The 14,717-nt window shown below is 32.9% G+C and overlaps 1 protein-coding gene across 6 annotated transcripts in view; it reads right to left on the bottom strand.

The window, feature by feature from the left end:
* The window catches only part of SLTM (SAFB like transcription modulator), a 41,113-nt gene that overhangs the window by 14,214 nt on the left and 12,182 nt on the right, over positions 1–14,717 (bottom strand). For 2 of the 6 annotated variants that reach the window (XM_007479665.3, XM_001377567.5), the window contains exons 3-9: positions 12,420–12,484; positions 10,241–10,435; positions 9,698–9,745; positions 5,630–5,657; positions 3,736–4,204; positions 3,113–3,162; positions 1,053–1,171 (exon numbers count right to left, since the gene is read on the bottom strand). In XM_007479665.3, the coding sequence (XP_007479727.1) occupies positions 1,053–1,171; positions 3,113–3,162; positions 3,736–4,204; positions 5,630–5,657; positions 9,698–9,745; positions 10,241–10,435; positions 12,420–12,484 (974 nt within the window). The remainder of the gene's footprint in view (positions 1–1,052; positions 1,172–3,112; positions 3,163–3,735; positions 4,205–5,629; positions 5,658–9,697; positions 9,746–10,240; positions 10,436–12,419; positions 12,485–14,717) is intronic. The other 4 variants (XM_056809300.1, XM_056809305.1, XM_007479667.3 and 1 more) reach the window with 2 other exon arrangements.

Raw genomic sequence — 14,717 nt, 5'->3', positions numbered from 1 at the left:
TAGGTGTTTGCTATGATTGGTGCCACCTGATTCATTTATGATTCAAAATGACATCACATATGGAACTTTTATTCTAACATAACAATCAATGCTCACTTACGTATACCATATTAAGGAATTGATACTCTTGAAAGAAACAGATAAAAGAGGGCAACTAAGGAAGAGGCCTCTAACTGGATGAGCAGTGGGAAATAAAATTTCTTACCACTCTTCTTAGTGACTATATTTGTAATGGTCTCCAAGAAAAAAAAATCCACCTAGAAATTTTTAAATAGGCTTGTGGCTTGAGGATAGAAGCTTTTGTCAACATATTTCAATTAATGTCAGTATATCATGTGACAAGATAGCTTCAATTTAAGCAACCTCTGCACTCTTTGAAAAAAATATAATTCTCTAGGCTTTGTTTTTAAAAATCTAAAGATGGCTCGTTATAAAACATGTTTTAAACATTAGTGTTGCTGCAATCGTCTCATTTTCGACTAATTAAAACCCAAGATTCCTGCTTAGAAAAGATTTGTACATTAGACGTGTCACTTAACACAGAAAAGGGTCACCCCTATCTTGTACAGTTTAAGGAAATGGAAGTTTTTTGAGAAGTCATTATATTAGAGCTTCACAACTCCTGTTAGTTTCTCAGTTTCAGTTTCTAAGGAGTTGATGATGTCAATCCCAAAAGATCACTAGGAGGGAATCACTTAAAACTAGCCCACATCATTATTCCTTTTAGCTATTCTAATTTACAAAAGGGACTAAAATTTAATTCTGACTGATCAATTGTTCTCCTCCACCAAATTACTATGAAATTAAAAATGATTTCTGAGCTTAATCACCAAAACATTGCACTGAACACCAATATAAAATAGCTCAATAATTACATCCAATGATGGTTACTTGTAATCTAATAGTTTAATATTTTGAAAATATACTGTTCTGAAATACTTAAGTGGCATCCCAATTTATCACTACTGTGTGCAAATATATATATATATATTACACTGTACCTAAGCGTAAATATACACTAGAAATATGTGCTTAAATTGGTGAAAGAATACCTTTCCATATTTGCCAAAGAGATTCTTCAAATCAGCTGCTTTGGTATTAGAAGAAAGTCCACTAACCCAGAGATTTCTAGTTGAGCTTCCACTGCTGCCACTAGTGCTACTTGTACTTCCTGAAATAGATTTCATATCAAATGCTGAAGTATAGTAATGAAAATTGTGTATGTATGCATGAGTTATGTATTATTTTAATTTACAAAAAGCAAGATATGGACAAGTCTTCAAAACCACAATTTATAAACATAACAATTCCATTGGGGGAGGGGCACAGGCAAGCTAAACAATGTAAATAACCTGAGGATTTAAGTGATATATTTTCTGAAAGGCAAACAAAACCCTAGATAATCTTATTAGTCCAGAAAATATGAATGTAAAATATTACCTACTTCCTATTCCAACAACATGTAAGTAAAAGTGGAATGGGAGGGGAGGGAAAAAGCAATTATTGGCCGCATCTCTCCTGTGAAGATTAAGTATATGAAATGGGACGACTGATTTAAGGAATGTTTGTTACCAAGTAACTAAATCTGGTAACCAGTTAATTTAAATTACTACTTTGGACAAAAGAAAATGGACATTAACAGAAGAAAGATGACTCTAAGTAAAGAGAAAGCATCTTTTGGAATATTTTCAAAGATAGTATAATACTATATAATCTTATGGACAAGTGATGAAGCTAGCTAGGTGGCATGATAGATAAGAGCATTAAACTGATGTAGGATAAACCTGAATTCAAATCTAGTCTCTGATAATTACTAGCTTTTCCGACCCTGGGAAAGTCACTTAAACATTCTGGGCCTTAGCTTCCTCATTTGTAAAATGGTATGAAAATAATAGCATCCACTTCACAGGATTACCATGAGGATTAAAGAAAATGATGTTTGTTAAACATGTAAAATTTATAGCACTGTATAAGTGCTAGCTATTAAACTGCAAGTGAATACAATAATGTATGGAGATATTTTAGTGGCATTCCTAGATTCAAATGATCATTTATCAGATTTGAATGCAATGTCCAGGTAAATAGAAATTTTATCACTCATCTCTTCCTCTTAAAATGTGATACAAAAAGGCAATACAACTATCATGAGTGGAAGAATAGTAGTGGAGAATTATGGTTAATCCAACTATTGTCAATAATTCAGTTACTGTGTAGATATATAAACAAATATCACTAATTTTCATATTATTAATTTTTTGTATTATACGGTTTGCAAAATCTTGCAAACAAAATTATTTTTAGTAATTATTAAAAAGATGCTTTTAAAATTTTCAGATGTTTCAGGGTCATAATTATGAACACTATGAACTATCATAAGGTTCAGGACTGGCCTCCTTAAATTCTCAAACGGAAAAATGTTTTCTAGAAAAGATGTAACTCATGAGCAATAGAAAGCATATGATCTAACAAAATAAAACCAAATTTCTCTTCCTTTCACAAAAATACATTTGCTCCATTTCTACTTTTTTTTTGTATAAAACACTTCCACCAAGGAAAAAAATAATAAAATTTAGAAGATTCAGACATAACCTAACATTCCATTTAAAATAAGGTCAAAGTTTACAAAAAGTAGAATTTTGAGAGTTCTAATGTACTTTAATTTTTATTTTGTAACTAACATAAGAATTGATAAAATGATGAAAAAGAAAAGGGGCAGAAATAATGTTTCCATGAAATACTACAAAGCAAGAACAGAAGAGACTTAACATATCACCTCTGAAGTGGTAATATATCTAAGCCTTTCCTAATGAGTATGCATTTAGATTACTGAATTATATATGTAATGACACCCACTTCCTAAACATGCTGAAGTTAATGTGTACTGTTTCTGACAATCAAGAGCTTTACACAAAACTTCTTATGTGTCTAATACTGTATTATTTTTTAAATGAGTAAAACAATTAGAAGATGGAAATACTACAAAGGGCCATCTACCGATAAAAGGTCCCAGGCTTTGCAAATCTAGTAACATTTCAGTTATGGTAGGAATTGCCAAGGAATTGTTAACTCTGGAAAATTGTTGTATTGCCAATAAAATGATAAAAGTCATTACCTTTGTCATCCTTAGATGATGTCTTGCTTTCTTTAGATTCCTTTGAAGAGCTAAAGAAGCAAATCACCAGAAAAAAGTTGAAAAAACTGAACTACTTGCTAGCTACTGCATTTTAAACTACTGCTATTGATACAAATTAACAATTCCAAAGGGCTGGATTGGGTTATTTGAACAAATGACTCCCTTGGGATTCTTGCACTGATTTTCCCCAAGATGCCTGAAGATCTAGATTTTCTGACAATTCTATTCAGTGGATATATGGCCATCTTCTCCAGATTTCAGGAATGGGACTTGACTTCATTTTGTGTTCTTAGAACTGATAGCTGTTCATTACCATCATCACAAGGATTTTAAAAATAAAACACAAAAAACTTGTCAATTTGAAAAAAAAAAACACAAATAAATGCTGACAATTCGACAATGCAATCAGTAGGACAAACTGTATATACGAAGATCTTGAATTTTTTTTTTTAAAAAGTAACTTATGACGTTCAAAAAATTATAGGCAGGATCATAAGATACTAATTACTGTACAAGGTTCTTGATGCTACCCCCTTAATGTAGAGTGATCTTATTGAATGCTGGAACTCAGTATCGTAAAGAACTGACATAGAAAAACAAACCTCTTTGCTTGACCAGAGGCCCCTGTAGACGAGGGCCCTTTCTTCAAAGTATCCTTTTCTTTGTCTCCAGATTCTGCTTTCTTAGAACTTTCTCTGGCTTCCTTCTCGACAGCATCACCCTTCACGCCGTCTTCCTTCTTACCATCTTTATGGCTCTCGTTCATCTCATAATCTTTGCTTTCCTTCTCCAGGCTCTGTGCAATGGCATCCTGCCCATCTTTTGGCTTACTTGCTTCAGAATCTGTAATTTTCACATTTTTACCTGTTTCTAGGAGGTCATCACCATCAAAATCCAGAGTGATGGCATCTTCAGCCTGGATTGTGACCGAAATGTTGTCATCCTCAGCTTCTTTCACAGACGTGTTACCTTCCATCTCTTCATGAGCTGTCTGATCAGCCTCAGCTAGGTTCTCTTCTGAAGGAAGAGGTTTAGATACTTCTTGTGTACCATCACCAGAACCTGCTATATCTAAGAGGATTTAACAGGAATAAATATGGCAAAACAAGAAGTTTAAACAATTTCATATTCATAAGCTAGATTAGGACCTAGAAAATACAAATTATTAGCACTGATGGAAGGTAAGAAAAAACACAAGGGTATTAACACAAACAATCCTTTACCCAGGATCACTCATTCTTCATGAGAAAAAATAAAATTTTCTACATACAAATACCATCAAACAACAATAGTGAGAAAACGGTTCCAGCCAGGAGATACCAGTTCTTCACATCTGCTTCTAAATGAATGCCATATGGAATGTATTTCCTCCAATAGGACTTTAACTGTATAGACTGCCCATTCAATGTTCGAGACATCAGAGTTTAAGACTTGTGACCTTCAGGACTATGCAGCATCATGATTCCTTGAAAAAGTTTACAGTCTAAGATAAGGGTCAAAATTGGCCAAAGTATTTCAGGGTACTATCTTTTCAGTCTTCTAATTCAGCTGTTGACTGGTGCAGTCCAGAATCATACACAAAGATGCTGTAGAAGGCTCCCAAGATGAACTTCTCCAAAAGAGAAAAATGGCTATTTTCAGTCTTCCTCCACACTTCACAGATATTCAACAATGTTCAGTCAGTCCCACAATTATCATTTTCAAAGATTTCTTTCTTGCACTCCCCAAAACAGAAAGACTTCATTCAGGTAAATGGTCCCTGGTAAACATTTTCAGTCTGCAGCTTTACTCGATAGCTTCAATATTTATCAGGCTGCCTTGCTCAAAACACTGTTCCATGTCCTTTCTAGTCCAAAGAATGTAGAATCCTTTGATTTCTATCCAAGAAGTCTTCTAAAACCTCTTGTTGACCAGATGTGTAGCATCCTGGTGTGGCTGTACTTGTGGTTTCATCTGATGGTTCTTTTAAGCCACTGAAACTCTCAGAAGATTCTGCATGGAAGTTTCTGAAAAGCTGCTCTTTAAGCAAAGTATGTTGCTATTTCCAAGCAGCAGCAAATGAAAGTCAAGTTTTGATGGTGATCCACCTCTTTCAGGAATAGTTGTAAAATTCAAATACAGTCATATACTAGGGATCCAGAAGCACGTATGAGTTACTGCAGTATAGCTTATGTGCATCAACTTACCGTCTGCTAGAAATGATTTTAAATTTTTTTAAATAGGATTAAAATTAGTTTAATGAAATGCACATTGAGTGACATATCTGCCACAGTAACTGATATGTACTATTTATAGCTAGAAGAAATATTAAATGTTTTTTTAAAAATAAACATGGAAAAATTCATTACTATATTGTACTTAATTCACCTAACTAATTACCATAAGACAAACCCATTTTTAAAAAGGTTCAAGTCAAGAATTCTTTAATCACTTCCTCATAATTTTCCTTTTTCAGAATGTCTGCAACCCTTTAACCCTATTTAACTTCAAACATACCTTTTTCCTTTTCTTCTTCTTCACCATCCTAAAATTAAAAAAAAAATCAAATGTAATTATGAATACCTATGTCAAATTTATAAACTAGCACCCTATAAATAAGAATTGCTAATTTTTATGAAGTACTTTTTGACCCATGCTCCATTAAAATAAATGCAGATTGTTGCAAGTACACCTTATTTGAAAGAGAAAGGTACTTATAAACTCAAGGACATTTCAACAATTCAAATAAAGTACAAAATTAATTTCGTATAAGGGAATAATCACTTTGAGAATAAATTATGACTGCTGTGAAATATTTTCCTCTTGCAACTCAACAGTGCAAATGTTACTTTAAGGTTATAATGTTCAGAATAGTATCAGAGAGCTTATCCCAAAGGCCTGTCTGTTTACATGGGTCAGAAATGTCTCTGGAGAGAACAAAATAAAAATCAGACAGATATCTGTCATTTGAAGACCTCAAATATTAGATATAATATGATAAAAAAAAAAACATTCAACTCATACCCATACAAAAGAAAACATAGAAGGGAGTAAAAAAGCCAAATAATTTTTATTTAAAGTGCATCATATATGTGAAGCACATCTTACCTCAATCTATTTATGAAAATTCATTTTTATTACATTGAACAGGTGCTATAGGAAGCCACCCTACAAGGAAAAAGTCTGCTCTATATAATGCAATTCAGGAAATCCATATATAGATTCAAATATTAATTTAATGTATGTTGTTCAACTACTAAATTGTTTTTAAAAAATGCCAAGATTTCATCAAAGATTTAAAAATGACACCTAAGTAACTGAATCACATTTATTATCTCAAAAGTAAATTAGCTAAAAACAAATTATCCAGTTAAAGCTTGATCAGGAATCACTAAAATTAATATAATTAATGCAAAATTTAAGGAAATATGCTAATAGATTCAAAGTGACAGTTAATGCAACTTATTTAACCAATATTATATGAAGAAATTCCACTATGATGAACTTCACAAAATCTTGTAGTAATTTCATTCTGTTATGCTTTAGCTATAAATATATATTTTTAGAAATCATTGTAAAGTCCTGAAGAGAAATTGATATGAAAAAACAAACAAACGAATGAACGAACAAACCCTGCTTAAACCTATTGGGGAAAAAAGGAAGTTATCATTAAGTACATGGTATGTCCAACCCTTTTTTTCCCCTTTTATGTGTTTCTATTTTACTTAGCTGGGTGGTTGAGAGCTGGTGAAAAGGAATGAGGAAAACTCAAAGTGACTGCTATTTGAGAACATGAGGCAATTGAACAGAGCCTAGTTCTAAAATTTAAAAATATATAGCTCATTGGTTCCCAAAATTCTCCAAAAGAAACTCGCTTTTTGCATTGTAGTGAAAAAAAGTATTAGATTTGGAGGCATAAAGTCTGGTTTCAAATAAATTGTGCTATCCATTACTAACCTCTCTGAGATCTGAGGCAAAATAATAAACCTAAAAAGAAAAGTTTAGACTAGATGATATTTAAGACTTCTTCTTAGCTCTTTATCAAGGATTCTAAGCAAACAAGCTATTTTCTACAACTTCAAGAAATCAATTTATTTGCCCAGGGTCACAAACCCTCTACATGTAGAAGTTAGGACCTAAAAATCCAAAATCTTCCTGACCATGAGGGTGGCTCAAAACAAAACCACTATTTAAAGTCACAATGGTCCTAAACACATGAAACAAATAATTAACAAAGACAACAAAAAGCATGACTGTTTTAGTTACAGACATACATATGACAAGTATCATAGTTTATAAGAACTGTACCTTTAATAATGATTTATTAACAGAATACTATTTTATGTTACCCCTTTTAAATACATCTTAAAACAATATGGAATTTAATATCTGAAGACGGCACACAGGTATCTTCACATATTTAAACAATTGATCCACTCTAAGCAAGTCAGATAGCCACTTTAATGGTTTCTTGATTGACTTTTAATAACCAATGCATCTGCAAAATGATTAATCAGTCTGACTTAGGTTTCTGTGGCCAACGGAAGACATGAATCCAAGCTCTCCTTTTTCCATCCAAGTAACCACCAAGTAACTCAGAGCCCATTCATTAATTATGCCAAACTCAAGGTGGTGCAAATTAGAAGTGCTGATAAAAACATTAACAAAACAAAAAACCAGACACCTTACTCTATTCATATCAATTTTGTCCTGTTTTATTATAAAATTGACTTTCCAATATCTAGCCACAGATCTGAAGATCATATACAAAGCCTCTCCACCTGGTATGCTATCTTTTACCCTGGGTTTTGAGGGCTGTGGTAGATACAATCAGTCTATTAGCACAATGAAGCCAAAAATAATTTTCTGATAGTCCATTACAAAGAACTTCTTAAACACCTCCTGAAGAATTGTCCTACAGGTTGATTATATATGCAAAAGGGATTGTACCCTCACTGAAGGAGAGAAATCTTCTTCCCTCAGAGGAAAATGAGGTAGGCTTTCTAGAAAGCATGGGAATCTATGATCTAACATATTACAAATTACAGATGGAAAATTGAGTTTAAAAATAGAAAAATAAAATTCTTTTTAGCTATCTATTAAATGTCTAGCACTACTGTACTTTCTTGCCCCAGAAGAACTTGCATTCTGATTTAGAAAACAACAAATGTATGGTACTAACTGTAAGAGCTAAAGTTAAATCAAAGAAATTAGCATGAGAAGACTAGACCAAGAAAGACTTATGGATAAAAATGTAAATGGAATAGTGAACAGAACTCTCTGTTTGCTTTTATTGAAGGAGGGGAGAGTGAAAGTTTTTTAAATTTGAAATGGTGCTGGTTTTACTACAGGGATGTTTTCTAGGCAGAAGTACTATCATAGAGGAAAAATATGTGATTTATTTGTAGAATGATAAACTTAACTGTAAAATAGTTTTAAAATGCTTTAATGATTAGCTAAAAATAACCAGTTTCTATTTAAAAGGCAATTGAGAGTTGTACTGCTCATAACTGGTTTGGAAAGCCTTTTCTGGAATTATTTTTTGAGTCACTTAGAATTCAGAAAAATACAGCTACTTAAAAAAACCAAATCTCTTCAAGATGGAAGGCTTGGTTGATATGGATTATTTGAAAGACACATACAATAAAGGTAACAAGACACTATATACTCAAATAATCCTTTAAGAGGGGTTATACAAAAGGTCTGTCCACAGAGCTAAGATTGATACAATCTTATGAATTATAGGACATAAGATGCTAATTATGTAGACTTCCTACCCCAAGAAAAGCACATCTTTAACTTGTTTTGGTAAGTTCACCATATCACCTTGTGATAGAACTGGAACTCTGCTGAATTGTCAGAGACAACTCTCCCACTGTCAGGGGAAACCACTCTAACCAGAATAAACTTTTTATGTAGAAAAACAAGCAAACAAAATTCATGATATTTTATAGAATCAAGAAATCATCTCATGCAATATCCTCATTCACAGATGATGAAGTGCAGGCCTGGGTAGAAAGAAACAGAATTGGGAAAACTCCAAATTTAACTCCAAATTTAGTGCTTGAGTTTCTAGACATCTGATGGAAATAAAATTTATTTTAAAAATCATTTCCCCTAGAACATGAATTATATAACCATGGAAAAATACTCCAAATTAATTAATTAAAAATATTTCCCCATAAGTGTTAAAATTCCCATAACTGAATTTCTAAAAGCACAAGTCAAATAAATGTATAGCACATTTTTAAGGATTTCTCAAAATTTAAGAAGCAGAAAAACTAAACATAAAAAAACTAAAATAGTACTTTCAGAAGAACTAAAAAAAAGTAACTAAAGGGACATTCATAGTCGAAACTATGATCTCATTTATGCACATTATGCAAAATGGAACAAATCTCTCTATGGGACTCAGTAATTCAGTCATTTATTCAGCAAATCAGGAAATTTTGTTCTTTCTAAGGGTGAAATTTTAATACATAAATCCAAATCAACATGGAAGTTTTATAAATAATAGAATTTTGAGGTCACCTTTATAAGCTTTTAGACTCATAAAAAATCAAATGAATAAAATGTTTAACTTACTGGGACTGTAAGAAAGGTATCATCTTCACCTTCTTGACCTTCATTTTCCTAAGTTGAAAGAGAACACAATAAAGTTGGCAAAATAAAGTATTGGGGTGCTATGAAAATGATTTTAGCAATTTAAAATAAAATATGCATGCATCATATGCTCTCTATAGCATCTATGACAGGCACTAAATCAACATTGAATAATAATTACAACTCCTTTCACTACAAAATTTACAAGTTATTTAATTATCCTAGGAAATCAGAAAAATTTCCTTTAATCTCTATTAAGGAGATAGAGAAGGGATGATTTTTAATAGTATCAAAAGATTTCAAAGCTGGTTCCAGGTTCAACCAGCTTCAAAGACAATTTGAAATAGATGTAATATAATAGTTCAGATTGAATACTAAATTAATTAAATGTTAAGTATTTGACTATTTGATGGCTAAAAATTATTATACATAATTGACTAGAAAAATAAAGTCTTTTAACTTAAAAAGAAAAAGGGGATGGATAGTGGTTTGAGTAATAGTTAATTAACAAAAGTGGTAAAATACCTGATTTTCAAGGTCTTTTTCTTTTCCTTGTCCTGCTTCTGCTTGTTTTAATTCATGATCTTTTTTATGTTGTTCAACAGTAGACAAGTCCTTAGAATTATTATTTTCTTCATCATTTTCAGCAAATTCTTCAGAGTCCTTCAGTTCATCATTTCCATCTGGATCACTGGTCTCTTGATTCTCTGATTCACTTTCCTTTTAATGTCAAGAACATTTGGTACAACCACAGCCATTAGCTTGAATACCATGGACTATTTTACTTAAGAAAAAAGATAGGACAATATTCTCATTTATTCTTTTAATGGAATTTTCCCTCCCCACTAATTTGAATTAATACAATTCGTTTATTCCAGAAACAAGGTTCAAATATTTTAAATCTCCAAATCTACTGCAGCTTTAAAATGACAGATATTATTTATCAAGTTAAATGAAGTTATCTGTTTTGAGTGCCAAGTCTCTCATTTCTGTGGAAAAACAAAATTTAAACTTCTTCAGATATTGATATTCCAAAAAATTATTATATAATTCCCAAGCCACATTTTTGGTGCTGTGGGAAAAAAAAAGATACAGTTCCACAGAAAATAAATCTCATCATTCCTACATGCCATAGTTCAAGATTCAATCTTATAAACCATGTGCAAATCTTGGCTGTGAGAAAATGCGGTAAATGGTTACAAAAGTTTGTTGTATGGCACATTTTTTTCAATTAATCTTAACCACTTTGGTTTGGGACATTGTTACCTCTTTCAATACATGCTCACAAACAACGTTCCCTCTTCTTAATGTTGTGAATGGATGACCATGCTATTGAACAAACTATGAAGACTGAGCATATATGAAACAGTTTAGTGTTGGAAGTAAAACAGTTAATCTGACAATTTATGATATGTATAATTAATATACATAGCAACTAAGCAGAAATACTAAATACTAAGCGGGTCTTATAAGTGCTATTAATACTACGCTGATATTGGCATGTTAAAGGGAGAAAGTGGAAGAAGATCCTTCAACAAATCAGCCCTATCTAGTTCTAGAAAAGTCCCCAACTAAGCCAGAAGGGAGTGCCATGGCCAGGTGTTCAGTAAAGGAACGTGAACAGTGGATGTGGCACCATTCTTGAAGAAAGGAGCCAGTATCTCTAATACAACTTTTATCTGTGGTATGTGAGGGTTTTTTGAAGAAAGGTGGGGGTAGGGTGGGTTGTGTGGGTATAAAAAGAGTTTCTGAGCCCCAGATCCAGACAACCTGGGCCACTGACTTAGAGGCCTTGTTCATCTTAGAAAATAGGGGTCAGGGAGAAAGAAGCACAGAATTTTTTTCACTCCTAAAATTTAGACATAATGCTGTTTTAAGAGAAAATCACCCCTGCAAAGGAAGGGGGAAACTCCATCAAGTTCATTTGCAGAAAGGGCAATATAATTCAACCCTTAATTACTTTCATAGGTGAAATGCTTAAAATAGGAAACTTCCAAAGAGGGCCAAGTTAAGGGAAGGGCCCTGGTTAACTCAAGGGCAGCTAGCCCTTGAAAGAAAATTGGCCCCAAGGTTGGAAGCATGAAGGGAAATGAAAGGACAGCAAAGAAATTTCACTTTTCAAAATGTCCTAAGGACTATAAGCTCCACATATGTCCCTCTCTGTATATGGGAGCCTCACAAAATGGGTCCAAAAGGTTTATGTAGGGGGTACTCTCTACAAGTCAAACCAATGTGAATAGTTTCCTGGCTTATTACAGTTTTGAAGTCCATCTTTATTCTCTCCAGGTATAGCTCAACTCAAAGAGAAGGAGCTCTTTATAGTAGAAATATTCCATTTTCAAAGATAATATAAGATGCTCACTCTCCACTTACTAAATGGAGGAAAATGTTTGCTCATTCTAAGATACAGTACTGCTTTGAGAATCAATTAATTTATACTATGACAGTATTGTTTTGAAGATCAAAGGAGATACTTTATGTAAAATGCTTTGGAAGCTACAAAATATATTCAATACTGTAGCACTGTATCAGCAACTTTGTCTCTATTGTGCTCACTTAAGAAAAAAAAAATAAGTAGCCTATTGTATCTGAAAATAAACACAGTAACAGTCCTTCTTTCCTTAAAATGGCACAACTGCCTTCAGCCTTTGGTCCTTGTCATGGGGAGAAATTAACTACTCAAACTGAGTATTTAAAACTTTACCTTGACAAATGTATCATCTTCCACTGAAGCATCTCCACTTAGTTCATCTGTTTCTTGTTTCTTACCTAAGGGAAAAATCAAACTGGGCTAGCGACTAGTGTTTTATCATCTTAAGAGCAGAAAATAGGTAATAGGATACAGAATTAATGGATGGTGAATACAAAAGCATGGGAATATGTTAAAAAAAGAGAGCCAGGAAAACACAGACAGTGACTACAACTTAAATGGAAAGAACAAAACAAATTAAAACAATGTTGTAAAAAGTATAATGAAAGACATGGCTCTAGAGAGAAAAAACAAAAGGCAGCCCCCTTCCCCTGCTACCCTCTCCACCTCTGTTAAGGTAGTATAGGTATGGAAGTATGGATATAGAATACTACACAAACTTATTCTGATCTTGGTTAGTTGAAAAAGTTTTCCTCCTTACTTATTCTTTGTTATAGATGATTCTGGGAAGCAGTGAAAAGATACACTGGGAAATAAAGGTGACTTAAAAATAAAAATAATTATTGGTTCCAAGGTACAAGAGTGGTAAAGGCTAGGCAGTGGGGGTTAAGTCACTTGCCCATGGTCACATAGCTAAGAAGTGTCTGAGGCCAGATTTGAACCTAGGACCTCCCTTCTTTAGGTCTGGCTCTCAATCCACTGAGTTTAAAACTAATCCTATGCCTCTGTAACCTTAAGTAGGCCATTTAACATCTTATTAAACCTAAAATTTCCTATTTGTGAGCTCAGAGCTGATAATCTAAGGTTTCTTGAAGTTCTAGATTCTATAACTCTTAGATTAATCGGTGTCTTTATTAGATAGGGAAGTCCCAGTGGAAAAAAAAACCACCTCTACCCCTTTCCAATGCTGATCAGTAATTGTGCTGAAAACAAAGTCTTAGAAGAGTTATTTGGGGTATTGAGCAATTAAGTGACTTGCTCAGTATAGTCAGAGGCAGGACTCAAATATTTTCCTAGTTCAAATCTGACTCTATCCACTACATAACAATGCCTCCATAACGGATTCACTAATCACTACCAAATTGATCCAGAAGTACTAATTTTAACAATTACAAAACCTCTACCAGATTCATTCCGCAACCCAAGGTATACTATGAATACCATGCAATTTCAATAACATAATAATCATTTACATCAATTAATTTGCTACATATACAGACCTTTTCATATTACTATAGAACCAATTCTTTGGTTTTGCAGTCACTGCCTTATTGGGAAACTCTATTATATAAAGAAAGCAATGCCCAAACTTAAGACAATTACTTCATGATAGCCTTCCCTAAGCTAAGCAATCACTTGCTTTATTTTTCGAGGCCATTTCATTTATACTATATATAATTCATTTCATTTCATATTACTTTGTATTCAAGAATATGTAGATAATGTAAGTAATTGCCCCAAGTAGATTTTAAGTTCACAGAGTTCAATCAATGACTATCATGTACTTTTATTTTTCTAAATTGTTACAATTATGCTGTGCACAAAATAAGCACTTAATTGCATGTCAAAGTGACTGATCAAACACATCTAATAGATGTAGAAATTGATCCACAATGGCAAAATTGTCATTCAATGGACCAAGTTATATGGTCTTATGAAATTATTGTATAGTACCAAATAGCCCCCAATTTATCAATAGATTATATTATTTGTAACTTATAATGTATGGCTTCGTAGAAACAATGTTATAAATATTTAGGTTCCTAAGAACCCGCTTTAAAACTCAAAATCTCATAATATAATTACAACTAAACATTTACAATAGGATTTCAAATACAGTAGCAAAAAGGTCAAGAAATGAAAGAAAGAAAAGGAATGGAATACTCTCTGGGAGAAGCGAAGCAAAGGGACATGGAAGAAATTTAGAGTGTGTAAAAAAACTATCAATTAAAAATTATTTTGAAAGTGAAAAGACAACGAAGAGCACTACTGTAAGTTTGGAAGCAAATCTCAAAGAATTTGGCTGTTTCTTCTTAAAACAAGGGGTTTTGAAGCACATTTGCAAGATATGGAGAATCAGTAGAGTAAATACCGTCTTTCAAAAGAGAAGACGAGGTAAGCTAGGTGAGGGAGAAATGAGGAATGATTAAGCCTTGGCAAGGGCAGATGGCATCTCATTCTCTGAAACCAAAAGAAAGAAGAGTATGGGTGAAAAGAGTGGGCAAAGAATAGAAGGAAAATGCTTTAGAAATTTTTAAATAGTCTGATTTTTTTTAGTTATGTAGCAGAGTGTGGAATAATGGAGAGTACTCAATTTGGAAGTCAGTCAAGGTTTAAATTCAAAGTTCAACC

Source organism: Monodelphis domestica, chromosome 1, assembly GCF_027887165.1.
Source record: "Monodelphis domestica isolate mMonDom1 chromosome 1, mMonDom1.pri, whole genome shotgun sequence".
Lineage (NCBI taxonomy): Eukaryota > Metazoa > Chordata > Mammalia > Didelphimorphia > Didelphidae > Monodelphis > Monodelphis domestica.
This window is presented reverse-complemented; position numbering and strand designations above follow the sequence as displayed.